This window comes from Leuresthes tenuis, unplaced genomic scaffold, assembly GCF_036924035.1.
Source record: "Leuresthes tenuis unplaced genomic scaffold, fLeuTen1.0.hap1 SCAF_12, whole genome shotgun sequence".
In the NCBI taxonomy this organism is placed as follows: domain Eukaryota; kingdom Metazoa; phylum Chordata; class Actinopteri; order Atheriniformes; family Atherinopsidae; genus Leuresthes; species Leuresthes tenuis.
Genome location: NW_027325366.1, coordinates 29,975,010 through 29,990,892, shown reverse-complemented (window position 1 = coordinate 29,990,892; position 15,883 = coordinate 29,975,010). Strand labels below are relative to the sequence as shown.

Genomic DNA, 15,883 nt, shown 5'->3' with positions numbered 1-15,883 from the left:
ATACAAGAATTATGTAATACAATACTTTTATACAATTAATCAAAAGTATTATACAATCTTTTGAGAAAATGCAGGGGATGTGTGTTGTGAAATTTAATCACATTGATAGCATTTCTTTTTTAACACATTGTCATTTAAATCTGAACAAATAAAACCGCTTGAAGGCTTAAGAACATGTTTACTTTGTTTCGGTCAGGGCTGAGTATCACCACTGATTTGCCAGATTAATTTGTTTCACAGAGTAAAGGGAATAGTTTCAGGTTTGGTTTGGTTGGAGGTGTTTCAGTTACCAAATTTGTTTGGATACGAGAGGTTGCCACACATGACAAGTGGAACAAGTATATTAAAATATTGGTATTGTGATTTATTGATATCCAAATGTCAATTAATTTGAATTAATCTTTAAAAACGTATATCCTATAAATCTTGAATTAATAAGTAAACACCGGGATATGTCATACAGACGTCTAACAACTTGAGCTGAGTTGTGTGTCCTCAGAGGTGCATCAGCAACGTTTTAAAGGCCTGCATGGCCTCTCCTGGCAGCTGCTGAGCATATCTTAAAGCAGAAAGTTCAATGACATAAAACATGATTGCAGGGGGTTAGTTTTGTGCGAGGCTGAAGTTTATTTAAAGGCTGTGAGTGTGGCACGGATACATTCTCTCGCCTTCTGCGAAACAGATTTATATAAAACCGATTGGTCAGGAAGAAATGAAAGCCTTCATAAAAACACAAGACAAACTGAAATGATGTGAGCTGTGCATTCGGCACATTTGATTCGACCTTCCTGCAGCCTTCATTTCATATCATTGTTTAAAAATGTAAAGTTTTCCACCAGAGCGTTTAGCAGACGTTCTGCCCTGCCGCCTCTTCCTGCTCGATCACCAGTGAACCAAGACATCATGGAGGATTTTTAGAGGCCAGAAGATCTTGTAAAATTAAATAGGATTTTCTTCCTGGCTGGGGAATTTACCACAGGGCTTTGCAAACCAAGCAGGGAGCTGTCACTGCTGTGTATCACAGGCCTTGAGAGTTTTTGGTCTGGAAATACAGTCTTTATCGGAGTCAGCTTGCTTTGCTTGGGCTCGCTGCCCCTCTTTAGGGACGTCTCATTGGTACCACGCACATGAAATCTCCATATATCACAGCTCTTTTATGTGGATAGTCACTCAGTTTGCTCCACTTGATGTTGGGGCTGTCTGGCTTCTCAAATCTTTTAAATATGTGATGTTGCTCTGCTTTAACACACACACACACACACACACACACACATACCCACTTTTATTTGGAAACGTAACCTGATGTTTTAGTATTTCAGTGAGGATATTTCTTTCTCAGAAGTAAAGTATACACACAAACACAAACACACATATTTGACTGTACCCATGATGACAATAAAAATAGGGTCCCTTGAGCAAACCATTATCTTGTCTATAAACCCAGGTTATTGCTGTAAACTAATGGGCAAAGTGTTTTTAATGTTAAGAAGAATAACCTGAAACCTTCATTCTATCAAATTTTATTTTTATTTTTTATCAAAGTAATGCAGTCGAGAAGAAGTTGTTCAACCTTGATTAAGGTAATACTGAAATAAAATTAACTTAAAAAAACGCCAATTCTAGTCTGAAACTGGCCTTAATTGGCTGTTAGAGGGGGAATACAAAATGTCCTTATTTTCCTGTCTTTGTGAGGACATTTGGTCTGAAAGGTTGAAAAAAGAGACACACACATACTATAATAAGTCCTCCAGTCCCTGTTCCCTGACCAAAACATAACCAGAACTTAAATCTGTTTTTTCATCTCATGTTGTTACCTGCAAAAGTCCATTTATAGCTGAATGAGGGTTTCTGTCAGCGTTGCTCTCAGCCCCCACAGATGGTTATTTTGTCAATATAGAACGACATATGTGTAGGTCTCCAATAAGTTGTAGGTTTTGGAGATGACGCTACGTGTTGATCAATGGCTGAACGTTAGCTTAAATCTTAGCTTAAACCAGGAGGGCCTGACAACATCCGATTCCCTAACAAAGATGGAGCTCCTGAAATAAATACAGAAGCATGGGTGAAAACAAAAAGTCCTTATTTTCTCCATAACTAAACAGATCTTTGTCCACTTTGACTTGTCTTTTCCAAAGCTAAAGCACCTCCAACAGCACCAACACAACCAAGACAGCAAAGCATCACACATAGAAGAGCAGCCCACAGAATTATGTTTGCTCAACTTTAACAGGATGTCAACCTAACTGTAGTTCTAACCTTATCCAGATCTTTTCAGTGATAACTTAAGTGATACTTGGTCTTCATTAGTATGAAAATAAACTATAAAAAATTGACCTAAACCCCAACTATTTTTCCCCATTGTTCAACTATCTTTATAATGACACTAGTCCTTTCTAGTCTGTCCTCTCTAATCATAAAACATTCAAAGAACATGTGCTTAGCTCATATTAAGGCTTGTATTCTTAAAGAGGTACATTATATACATAATTATATATATATATATATATATATATATATATATATATATATATAATTTTCTATAATAATTTTGAAACTAAATTTGATCTCAGCCCTAAATCAAACTTGAAATAAATGTAATCAAACATGATTCTCATCTTCATCCTACAGTTAGCAATAGCAGTCTTAAACTGACAGCTAGCAAATGATCAATTAATGTGAGTCCTAAAATCTGGGAACACACATATGTGCTCACCCAAAGGTTTTGGGTTCTGTGAACAGTAATTTAATAGCAGTATTTACAGTATTGTGCAAAGGTGTGTTTAAATGTGTAGATCAGTGTGTGACAGTTTGTAAGTGATGAGCCACATGCACACACTCAGTTACTTTTGATGATAGCCTGTTCTGGTGTATTTCTGTGCATGTGTTTCATGTCTGTGTGTGTGGGAATGAAATGAGGAGAGCATTCGAGCATGCATTGCAGTACAGTTTTGTCTGCTGTAGGGTTTGATGTTGGCGGAGAAGGCAAAAAGAACCCCCCCCCCCCCCCCCCCCTCACCCCTCCATCCGTCCAGTAAGAGTGTCACATAAAGTCGAGTCTTTATTGATCGTGCCGGTGCCAGATGGCAGATTTATGGAAGATGAAAGCGGGGAACTAATCAGATTTCCAGTCCTGTTTAGGGCTAAAGTTTCCTCGTTCCTTAACACTTTCCCTGCTACACTGAGCGTAACCCTAAACAGCTCTCCAAACAGGAAATTACAGAAACGCCTGGCACCCTTTGTGGGTGTACGTGCACGTGTGAGTGTACGTAAAGGTCAAAAGTCAGGGCTGTGTGTGGAGAGGTGTGTATGGCTTTACAGTGAAAACAAGCTCCATATTTCAACGGCAAGCACAGACATTTTGATTTTAATAAATGCCTTTTTACGTGTATTATATAGTTTTTATGATGTTGAAATTTAACTGTATTTTAAAGTTTATATCAGAAGGTTCATAGAAGCCAATTTATGCTCTTGGGCTGCATAAATGCCTTATAATTTAGTGAAAATGCATCAATATGACTTTGTAAAAGGGATAACTTCTAATGATCAAAGTTGTCTGCAGGTTTAGCCAATTTCTGCTGCTCCGCTCTGCTTTACAGTGAGTTTAAGTTTATTGTTCAGCTGTCTGGATACAACATCACTGTTTTAGGTCATACTTCCCTCTCTCATAATTTTGTTTTTACTCAGCAGGAAGCTCCCAGCTTCTCTGGGGAAAAAACACCCTGCACACTATTTGTATGATAGGTAAACACTGTTACAATCCTTTAAACATAGTATAAAACCAAGCAGCTTATGAGTGTAAGAGTTGGCCAGAAACACAGCTACAAAACAACAATATGTGATGTTTAACGTGATAGAACGTAAGTGTTCGGTCACCAGAACAAAATGTTGATCTTTTGCGTTTCTGAACACCATGGATCTCTGCACACTAGTCCAGGTTGAGCACATGTCCATGCTGACAGTGTTTTGCTTACATTTCATTCTAGCGTCTGGATTTAAAACTAGTTTCTCCTAGTTCTAAAGGCTTATTCTCCCACCGCAGTCCTATAGCAGAAAATTACATGCCAAAACATTCAGTGTTACCTGAGAGTGTCACCGATTTGATACTGTTCAACTATTTCTTGTTAAAAGAAATGCTTGTAAGAGGGCGTAGACAGCGGTGTTACAGCACAGACAGCCACGCAAGAGTTGAACCATGTTGGACTCCATATTGGACTCTCCTTTTCACCTTCTCTGTTAGTTGAATGTTCAGTAATTGATAAATATATGGTTAGGATTTGGGATAAAAACTCACAGTTAGGCTTGAATATTAATGAAGACATGGTCACACAATCACATGGTGTTTATACTCAACAGCCAAAAGTGGTCCAAATCTGACTTTTTTGCCCATTTGTGACCCATATCTGCCCCACAGTCTGAGCTGCACAAATCTGATTTTTTTCAAATCAAAACCTGGCCATTTATATGTGGTTCTAAATTAGATACATTTAGGGATGTTTTTCTAAGCAACCTCAGTCTGAACGATCATGTCTCATTTCAATCTGACTTTTACGTCACTGAAGTCCCAATTCTGCACCGGAGGAGGTGGTGACATCACGTCTTCTTCTGTTCTCCTATTCTGATAGCTCTTCTTTAGTTTTTCCATCATCAATAGTACTCCATATGTAATTAATTGTTCCAAGGAAGTTGAGTTGCTCTTAAAAGGTGACAGCTGACTGGTCAGAGTCAGATTCTTCTGACAGTTCTTATGTTTCCTCTGAAAAGATGTCCCCCACATCTGTTCCCAAAGCTGATAGCAAGGTTTCGGTTTAATGGCCACTGTCTTCAGACGTAAAGACATATGTTAGTGTTTCCTGTCTGTCCCTTCCTCGACACTTTCACATGCCACAGCTACAATGATCATCTGAAAGAATTGTGTCCATCAAAGCGATGCTATCTGTGGTGTAGAAGTAGTGTAAAGTAGCTGGTACCACAGATCAAATTGAGCCATGCAGTTAAAGTGCGAAACAAGTGACTGAAAATCATTTAATCCAGGGTAATATTTATTACTCTGTCCAGGTTGTTTAGGATTAACTTTGCATGAGCAGTAGCAGCAGTCATGGTTTTACTACACACGTAAAGGAGCATAAAAATACAACTAGAGGAAGGGGACTTTTAATACTAACACCTGCAGTGATTTGCAGACACACCAAAAGAACTTACCAGAGACACCAAAGAATATGTTTTTATATTTACAGTACAGTAGCTAAAGCTAAAAAACACGGCTACTGTAAACTGTGCGGAAACATTCAGGTCAGTCATGAAGATTCCTGTGATTCCTACACTGTTAATTCTGTAGCAAACATTTATGCAACACTGGAAGTCTCACTTTATGCAACGCTCCAGAAGTTGTGAGTTATCATGTAAAATGTGTCCAAATTGTCAGTGCTGATTTGAAACCATGGGACAAGGAACCGACAAACCACGCTGCTCTAAGATCTAGTTTGGTTCTTTAGTTTGTTTTGCCAGCATGCATGCTGGAGTGTGAGTTTTTGATCTTCATGCAGTAATGCTTTGTGTTTTTTACTGTATTCAAGCCAATTTAAACTGATGTGTGTAAAAGGTAATTTGTTAGAAATGGACTTTAACTTTGTGGATTGTGAGTTTCTAATTTTCCTCTTGGGCTTTTGCCATGTAGACATGTGATGTTTGAGTTCCAATTATCTTAAGTTCCAACTATTAAAAAATCAAGTTAAAGTTTAAATGAGATATTTCATTAATATGCAAAGCAAACTCGGCAAAGCTACTGATTGTAACTACGTGAAACTTAGTGACTATGGTTAATTAATCATACAGGCACATGCTTACATAGATATAGTTCCATGTCCTTAAATGTTCCTTTGGAGTTTAATTTTCTTCCCAATCATCCACAGACAATCACGATAAATTTTCAGAGGACTCTCTGCGTTTAAATCTTGTTATGTGTTCATTAACTCATCTGAAGCGCAGTGCCTGAACTTTAAAGAAAAACATACTTATAAAAATCCAAGAGTTTTGTAAAAGTCTTTCTTATCTAAATAATGCAAATACAATGTTAGAAACACTCCGTGATGGTTTCCACCATCACAGAGCTGATTTTTAGCTCCAGTATGGCGGCCGGAGGGTCTGTTTGCCAGTGTTCCCAGAAATGCCCCCAGTGTGTGTTTTTTAAATGTTCGTGTGCTTTTGTGGCAGGATCTCAGAATATATGTGTGTGTGTAAAACGGGGCGGCGCAACCCCTCGAAGGCAATAACAAAAGAACCAAATGAGAGTTTTGTCCATGTTTCAGCAGTGAGTGATGACTTTGGCAGAGACGCTGCAGATAAAACACTTTCAACTGAGCGCAGGGCCAGAACTAAAAGCAAACAGCTGTGCTTCACAATCTCTCTCCTCCACTCACTCCCAACCACACTCTCACACTTCCTCTCTTCTTCCTCTTTCATTTCTTTCACCTCTCTGTCTGCTGACTTTATCTCCCTCAATGTTTCTCTTTTTCTCCCCTGATGACTCTCTGGCTTTTTATGATCTGCCACACTTTCTTTTCTTCCTTGCGTTAATTATTCTGTTTCTTCCTCTCAGTCTTTCCTTTATTTCTTTGTTTTTCTTTGCTTGTTTTTAATAGTGCACACAGAGTTAAGTGGTATTTTCTTGCTTTTGCAAGAAGGATGCTAAAAGTTATATTCTTTCTCCCCTCTTCCTGCTGTTTAATGGGTGGGACACCCCATTGTACCCAAACTCACACACAACATCATCAAATGTTATGGCTATGCTTAATTGAAACTATGCAGCTGAGCGTGTGACTGCACATGGAATATTTTATGTCGCTCTTGTTAGAAATTTCAAGCGCGATGAAGAAACAGCAGATGAGTTTAAACAGCCGGTGTTGTGGCAACACGGCTCATTGTTTGGAGTTTGTTTTCCAGCGTAGAGAAAAAATCAGACACACTTCAGCTTTTTTGAATCCAAGAGATCTTTATAAAAACCGGATCAACCCTGAAGTAACCTCGAGTGAGTTTTGAAAACAGTGCAGTGATGAGGGAATATTTGACCTCCACTAACTTTATGTGGAACAAAAACATGATTAGCAAAAGCCTCTGAAAGCATGAGAGGCATGCATGGTAGGAAGACAGAACTGTTGCTTTCCTTAACATTTGAAATAACTCAGTCAAATGTTTTAAAAATGTCTGTTTCTTAGGCTTCTATCTGCTGTATCTGCCATTAATGCAAAATCTTGCCAAATGTGACATAAAGACAAAAAAAGCTGTATGGTCTCTTTAAATTTGAAGTTACTAAACATCCTCTTTTTGTCTTGAGGATCAGCAGTAAGCTATCCAAACAAAATGGGATTCTTATAGCACCTGATGGTCTTTTCCTGCAGGTATGTGTACCACAGCTCCAAGTGGATGGTGGCAGGAAATGCAGACTCCCCTGTGCCTCCACGGGTCTACATCCACCCAGACTCTCTGGCCTCTGGAGACACCTGGATGAGGCAGGTGGTCAGCTTCGACAAACTCAAACTCACCAACAATGAGCTGGATGACCAGGGACACGTAAGGAAAACTTCCTTCTCTCTTTATCTTCATTTTTGCGTACTGCAACCATGACGTCTCACAAAACATGTCGTCACAGTGTCTTTGAGTATGTTTAATTACATTTGACATTCAAAAACTCCATACTATGCATGTTTAAAAGTTTCATATTTTTATTTTGAGGGTCTTAAAGAACGTGTTTTCAGTCTTTAATGTTGAAAAACATTCACATAATGTCCATCCCTTCAGCACCTGTGGTCACTTTCTGTCTGAAATGCTTCATTTTAGCTCATGTCTCTTTAAGGCCGTCCTCCTTAAAGGTCCAGTCTTCCCTGTTATGTCAAAAACTTCAGCATGAAGGGACGTGCACCATCTTTGTTTAAGAGTGTGTGAAATCAGCAGCTGGGCAGGCACTGTGCCTATGGCATGGGGATTTCATTAAGTAAAGAAAGAAAAGCTTTCATCACAAATGAAGCATTTTTGGTCATTTCACGAACAAAGAGTCCTGCAGGAAGGAAACATTTTCTGTAAAATCATATTTTGCATGTGAGCAAAAACTACTGAATACACTATAAAGGAAAGAGCTCAAACTACAGTGTTCCTTTTTCTTGTTTTAATACTTTAATTTGAAAATGGCAAGACAGGAAGCAGGCAGAGAGAGAAAGGGGTGACGTCCAGCAAAGGGCAACAGGCAGGACTCAAACCTGGGCCGAATTCAGTGAAGAACTTGAACATCTGCACATGGGTAACCAGATGAGCTACCTTGTACCCCCAAACTGTGGTGCTTAAATGCTATTTGTCCTGTTTTTGGAGAGAGAAAGTCTTTTGCTGACACGTCCAATCCAAAGGAGTTTCAAAATCCATAAAAACAATATCACACTGAGATATAAACTCACTGATGTATTTTATTCTATTTTTTTCATACACATCATCCAATTTTTAAAATAATGTTAAAGCCCCCGAAACCACACATTAATCAAAAATTTTTTTTTTCCTTTTGCGTAGCATCTTGCAACACGAGTAGTAATTAAAATATTATTCATTGTCCTGAGGGGAAATTTGTCTGGTGCACAAGTAAACTGAACATAATCAGCATGATATATACACACCACACAGAAATGAAACAGTACACAATACAAATGGACCCTTTGTACAAACCCTGAATGATAAACCCATGTCTCGTTTTTGCAGAGGGTTTAAATATTAAGCTGTGATTTTCATTTTTGTGCCTCATTCTTCATGGTTTTGTAGTGATGAATGAAAGCGCTCTTGGAGCTGTGTGGCAGCTCTTGGATGGAAACGTTTATGATGCATTTGTTCGAAAGGAAAGCTGACACGACTCTTTGTGGACTTCATGCTTTCATGATTCACAGAACGATGAGTTCAGAATCGATTTTCTGTCTGCTGTACCACATGCTGCCTCCCACACAGTTTCTTTTTGAACATTGACCACTCTGACTGAATATTGTGCAGGAAATATTTTACAAGTCTGGGATTTGGACCAGTGCCCCTTAATGCATAATATTTATTTCCTTCATGGCACTGTGAAGGATATTGTAATGAAAAAGTTTTGCTAAGGGCACTTAATGACTTAATGGGTTTGATTTGTAGTTCCCTCCAGCAGCCACACAACTGAACTAAATCTAAAATCTGACCACAATCAGTCTGATTTACTGCATCGCTTGTATCCATGCAGTAAAAGAGGTGGTGAGCTCAAGTAGGTCGCTTATAGGTTTTTGGCTGCTCTAAATATGTAATGTGGCTTTCATAAGTGAAATATTTAACATTAATGCAGCGAGTTAGACCAGCATTTGTTTGATTTACTGCACTGCTTATGTACAATCAGCAAGACTGCAGCAAGCTTAAGTGTGTTGCTTATTTGCACTTCAGACTTTTCTCAAGTTAGAGGCAGGTTTCATGGGAAAGGGACTTTATTAGGTTAAGGCTTTTAACAATTACTGGCCCTGTTGAATTTAGTCCTGCTATGAAAGTTAACTGAATGCACAAGAAAATATTAAACATATAAATAAAAAATGACAGTGAAGCAGGTTTGATAAGCAGTGTTTGCAGTTGGTAAGTATGGTTGGAAATGCAGCATCAGCAACATGAAGTTATTTTTGCTTGGAGTCAGTGGAGACCACAACAGAACAAAAATGGCTTACATGTGAAGACTGTAAGCAGTGTTGAGCCGTCTGTGCAACCATAACATTAAAAGTGGTGTCTGCTTTTTGTACGTTTCTTTTCGTGAATTTGAAATTGATAAATGCAGCTGCAAAAAGGGAAGTTTGAACTCAGTCTAGCTCACTGTCCCAGAACCTTTAACACAAATTCCAACATCGGATTTAAGATAACGGTGAATAACGGTAACGTAACTGTTTAAGGAATCAACCTTGCTATAACTCCATATGTCCATATGTGTCCATTATACGTGACATTTGATCATTACGATCGAAAGGCTGGTTGGTTAAAAATAAGGCAGAATGTTCCTCCATATGACTAGAAATGGCAGGAAAAGGCATAAAAAATACATATTAATGATACAGGCTATGACGTGATGAATGCCATTTCATACCAAAGAAATTTATCCCAGTCAGCTGGATCGTGGTTTCCAGTTTAAAGATGTATGACTTGATTTATTCCAATGATTTGCAACTGGTCGGCATAAAGTAGTTTTACAGTGTTTGAGATCCAACAAAGGTGAGCTGCAGACCAAGAAGAGGCGATCGGAAGGGACTAAACTACTTATTATTCACATATCTGCCTATAATAAATATGACAAAGATAATGATGTTATGCTTAAGCCATTTTAGGACACAAAGTGACTTTTTTTTAGGTTCAAGCAATACCAGAGGAATGGCAATAAAATTGTAATGCGAAGTAGGTAGAGTTTTTTTTAGGTAGCACTGGACTATTTGGCAGTTATTTTGCTCTTTGGCTCCCCCTACAGCTGTGGGACGTTACACCACTGTCTTACCACCAGATCTCTGTGTGAGCCCTGTAAATGTGCAGCCATACAAATTAATTTGTTGTCATATCTAAGAGGCCATAAACATCCCATCAAAAGCCCCAAAAATATCAAGCGGCTGTAAAGCGACACGGTTTGGTGCAGGGCTGGAAACTAAAGTTGTGAACTGCAGTATCACAGCCCCTGGGCGCTCTGGGGCAGTTTCAGACCCGGGAATGTGCTTGACAAAAGTTATTTTACTTTACACATCATTTTAAGGTTCATAAACTTCTGTAGTGTTGTTTTAAAGTTAAAAAGAAAATAATAAATTAACATCCTAGATTTCATTAAAGCTGATTAGCTTTAATTAGCTTTGTGCTGATGAGTTTTTCAGTTTTAACTGATGCAAACTTCTCCTGACTGTCAAACTAGTTGAGAGTAGGCTGCTATAACTGTTGCTGTTGCGTGAGATGCTGTTGAAGAAAACAAGCTACAAATCAACACTGGGAGGATTAGAAAAGCAGGTGCTGCGATGACCGTAAATGTGGCGCAGCATCGGCGCCATCACAAAGATGTTTGCAGTGCTGCGACAAGATGGCAGCCTCATGTGGAGCTGGTAGATCTCTGCTCGGTCACTGCTCTGCAGATGATTACATCAGCTCATTGGAGATGCATGTGATGACTTATGGGTACTAGTCCTCTCCCACGGCGCAGTTTAATCGCTTTGTTTTTCGGGGGGTGATGGGTGACCAAAGGAAATTCATTCTGGTGCTTCCTGTGTGGGAAACCTCACCAGTTCTCGCTCATCTCTCTGACTTGTGTCACGAAATGCCTGCCTCATCAGAAACAGACGCCACACAGTAAATGTCATGAATCATCAGACATTTCAACGGTAGCAGAGTCTGTGACAAAATGATTTTAGTCACTGCAGACAAATTGTCAAACAGTGTCACCTTTAGTTGGTTTGTTTGGACTTAATGATGACATTTGCAGGTTAAATCGCTGGACTGACACAACCAATCAGAACCTGTCATAAGAAGTCGATATATGTCCGGTCTTTTCTCTGTATATTCTAAGTTATACATTAATGTAGTAGCTAAATTGATTATTTGTATCTGTAGCAGGTAAAATCACACAAATAAATTACACAAATGAGACAACTCACCTGTGCTGCCTTCTAATTATTCAACGAGCATTGTTATCCCAGAAGACACAGTATTGTTTGAGTGATAAAAGTCTAGACAATCCAGTCCACTAAAATGTTTAATCCAAAAAAGACAATTTCATTGCCACATATGCAAAACCCTCTGTTGCAGCTGTTTTATCTTATCCTCTGTGTTTTCTCTGTCATAGCTTCAGTTTGCATGCAAACAACATGCTGTTATCATTATTCTAAATGGAACCACCATCCTTAGCTTTTGATTGACACCTAACTTAAAACAGTAGGAGCTTCCATGTCTTCCCCAGAAACTACTAAATCCAGCAAGAGTCAGTATTTAAAATGACCCCCACTGCCTCACCCTCTTGTGTGTATAGACTGAGCCATGTGCAACTTAACTTATTTATGAAAATGAGTGTGTCACTTTCAATGTCTGATGAGAAATGCCTGGTATTAAGAGAAGTTGCTGCTTCCAGTTATTTATGAACCACTGTGTAAAGAGTGTAAACTGATTATTAACAGTGTTTTTAAAAGTTGAAATATGGCCAAGTAGATAAATATTTAAATCTAATTATTGGATATTTTAATTGATACACTGAGAATGCAGCTGTTGTTACCAATGACCCTTTTGCAGTTGCAGCTGTCTGGATATTCCCTTACAAAGACCTGTCTTTGTAGTATTGTTATTAAACTTGAGCAAGTTCTTGGTAAAGCGCCGGCCTGTTGTCAGATTGTGTTTTCCAGCAATACAAAAAGTCTCTACTTTAGCCCTTTGCAGGCATTTGTTCACAGAAAATCAGAATTCAAAACACATTTTCTAGAGTGTTTTAAGCATAGTCCTGGTTACACTTAGAGGGATTCTTATTGTTTGGAATCGATTTTAAAGTCTTACCTTTTACTCCAAACAGTTTAATAACAGCTCTTAGTGTAGTTTGGGAGATCTTTTACAATTAGTCATGGAGTAAAGTAATTTCAAATTGAAATTCAGTGCAGTTCACAGTATGATACAGCTGATTGTGGTCCAAGAGATTAAATCAAATAAACACTGCAACTAAAAGGTAATTTAATACTTTTTCTTTTATTTGCAAAGTAAGTCTGAAAATGTTGTTGAAAGCAACATGAACTTGTGTTCTTTTTCATGCACAAAGCACCATGCTTCCATAGTTCTGCTGTCGAGTTATTGTAACATCTCATGTGCTCAAAGAGGAATCATACAGTCAGCTGACAGAGGTTCTTGTGTCTGATTGGACCCATCAATCAGCTCAGATCCGCCTCACTCTGTCACTCGTCTGTCATCTTTTTCCTGTTTCGCTGGTCTGTGGGAAAAATCTAATAAAACACTGAAACATGCTGAACTGGCCAAAAGTTTTTTCTTTTCTTTTGTTGCTTCGCTTTTGTTCTTTGTTGTTAATGATGCATTGTAACATATCAATGCTTTTGTGCAAGATCGTTCAAAAGTCCACAGTAAATGTTTTTACAGTCTGCTTTGAACATTTGCCCATTTCCCCGCAAAAATAGTTTAAATTGCTTTTGAGAGATGCAATTTTTTCATTTCTTCATCAGAACGATGTGTGAGGCACTGCAGTCCTTCTCGCTCACACACACAGTCAGTCACTTTCTCTACTGATGGGCTAATCTGGGAGTGCTCAGTCTTCTCCACGGTAACAAAATGTTCCTGCACAGCCACAATTCGTGTAATTAATTGCTTTAAATTACTGATCTTTGATGATCATTTAGTGTTTAACTTTAAAACTCTGCACTAGAAATCGGATACATGCATGTTTTGGTGTTTCTGGTGTGGATACCCACATGATTTTCAAAGGGAATTGAAGGGATCATCATTGATTAACCTAATTGTATTTACACTCGAACAACTGTCAGGTCTTGTCCTCGAGCTGGTTTCAGAGTCCTTTGTTTTGAGTTCAGAGACAAATGTGATTGGGACCAAAGGCATCAATCCTTTGGGCGTCTGTTTAGAAGTTTGCTGTTAAAATATGTTTGGATTTCAGTCTATTTGCATTATTTAATGCCTGTAATCTGATGAGTCTCTTAAAGCAAAATGTTATATGCAGGCAGAGATTTGAATTTTCCAGGAGCATTCATGACTATAATGGCTGATTAGACAATGAAACAATTGTACATTCACCTACTTCTGCACTGAAATTACCCTGGTGGGAAAGGACATAAGAATTGTAAAACATGCCTAATCTGCAGTCATTATGTGTAAACTTGCATTCCTGGAGGGCTTCTTAAATCTTGTAATTTCCATTTTCAAAAGGCGGTTTCACCAATTCAAAGGATGGCGGCATGAAAACAACCCGCATAAGAGAAATGGTGTAAAACTGATGTCGAGACATGCAGCCTGGAGACATTTCTGTCTTTGGGGATACAATTTGTGCAACATTGAGTAAAAAGACACTGCAGTGCCGCCCACAAGGTTTGATTGGCAGGTTATCTCTGGGCAGAGCATGCCAAACCACCACAAAAATTAATGCTGAGCAGCACAAATGGAGATGAGCTTTTAAAAATGAGGACTCCAGATTAAAGCAGCATCTGTGTGTCTCCACGCAGCAGCTCAGTCATAATTTCTGCATTTATTTGCGTTTGAGGTCTGGAACCCTGAGTGCAATGTTTTTGATATTCAGAGGTGTTTCCCCCCCTGCAGCCCTGGCTTGAAATGACCCCCTCTGTTGTACCAGAGTGTGGAGAAGGTTGGGGGTGTTTGGCTCTGGGGAGGTTTTCTCACTCGCCGTTTAATCAAGAGCAGACCGAGACCCTGAGGCGAGGCTGGGGCCAACACAGTCTGACGCCTCTGCTCTGCTGTGAAATAATCCTCAAGCAAGCGTCACTGCAATGTGAAGCTAGTTTCCGCTTAATGTCACACGAAACTGATACAGGATCAGTGTGGCTAACTGATGTGAAAAATTTTTCATGATTTGAACTACAAGTTTAGAAGCACACATCAGTTGCGATGCATCTCTTTAATTGCAGAGCCTCCATTCGCTAAATTCACCTTGAGAACCCTCTTCATGTCGAACCTTTACTGCACACATCATACCTATTGCATTCCACAATCACTTCCAGCAACACAAAAACACTGACTGCACCTCCACCTCTCACTTTTTGTACCTCAGATTATCCTCCACTCCATGCACAAGTATCAGCCTCGTGTTCACGTCATCAGGAAGGACTTCAGCAGCGAGCTGTCTCCAAACAAAGCGGTGCCCAGTGGGGAGGGAGTCAAGACCTTCAGCTTCCCCGAGACAGTCTTCACTACCGTCACTGCCTACCAGAACCAGCAAGTGAGCGGCTCTCTCTTTGTAACCACATTAAAACTGTATTTGTATTTCAATTTCAAGAATGCGGAAGAATTTTATCTGTGCAACTTTCCTGCAAATGGTTCAATGAACTAAAATGCATCTTTGGTCTTAATGTTTGTTTATTTAGGTATTTTAATTATTTTTTTAAATCTGTCCGAGATTCTGCTTGTGCACCTTGGAAAAGTTTTTGCAAGGCCATTTTAGATTAAGTCATTTTCTACATTTCTGTAGATCACCAGACTAAAGATTGACCGCAACCCATTTGCCAAAGGATTCCGGGACTCAGGTCGAAACAGGTACACCATAAATCCTGTTAGTGTCTTCTGTGCTCCATGCATCTATCGTTGTCCTGCATCTTCACCCAGTGACTCAGGAGAAAGGTTTTCATTTGACATTTCTATTAATCACTGATGTGTATGATATCAAACCTCCTCATATGATGACATCACATTGTTTTTAAAGGCTGTTGTTTATGCCTTATCATGGTCTTTTCCTAACTCTAACCAAATATTTTTGTTGCCTAAATCTAACCACATCTTAAGCTCATTAGTTTAAACCTTAGTCGGACCAGGGTCTCTCAAACAAAAATCCTGTGTTTTATTCTTCATATTTGATCTTGTTTACTGGTTGGGTTGATAAAGCAAGCATTCCTACGTGTTGAAAAGCATTGTAAACAGGAGGGCCGGACGTCTGGGCGCTCACTCCTGGGGTCAATTTAGAATCCGCAGTTAACCTAACATGCATGTTTTTGGGTGGTGGGAGGAAGCTGGAGTATGTGGAAAGAACCCACACATGCATGGGGAGAACATGCGAACTTCACACAGAAAGGCCCCGGCCTGGATTTGAACCAGGAACCCTTGTGTTGTGAGGCGACTGTGATAACTACCAAACCACCAGGCAGCTTCTCATGAAATC

General features: G+C 39.2%; 1 protein-coding gene across 1 annotated transcript in view; it reads left to right on the top strand.

Moving 5' to 3' along the window:
• The window catches only part of tbx15 (T-box transcription factor 15), a 37,347-nt gene that overhangs the window by 13,080 nt on the left and 8,384 nt on the right, over window positions 1-15,883 (top strand). The window contains exons 4-6 of the mRNA XM_072397432.1: window positions 7,395-7,566; window positions 14,783-14,950; window positions 15,200-15,264. Of these exons, the coding sequence (XP_072253533.1) occupies window positions 7,395-7,566; window positions 14,783-14,950; window positions 15,200-15,264 (405 nt within the window). The remainder of the gene's footprint in view (window positions 1-7,394; window positions 7,567-14,782; window positions 14,951-15,199; window positions 15,265-15,883) is intronic.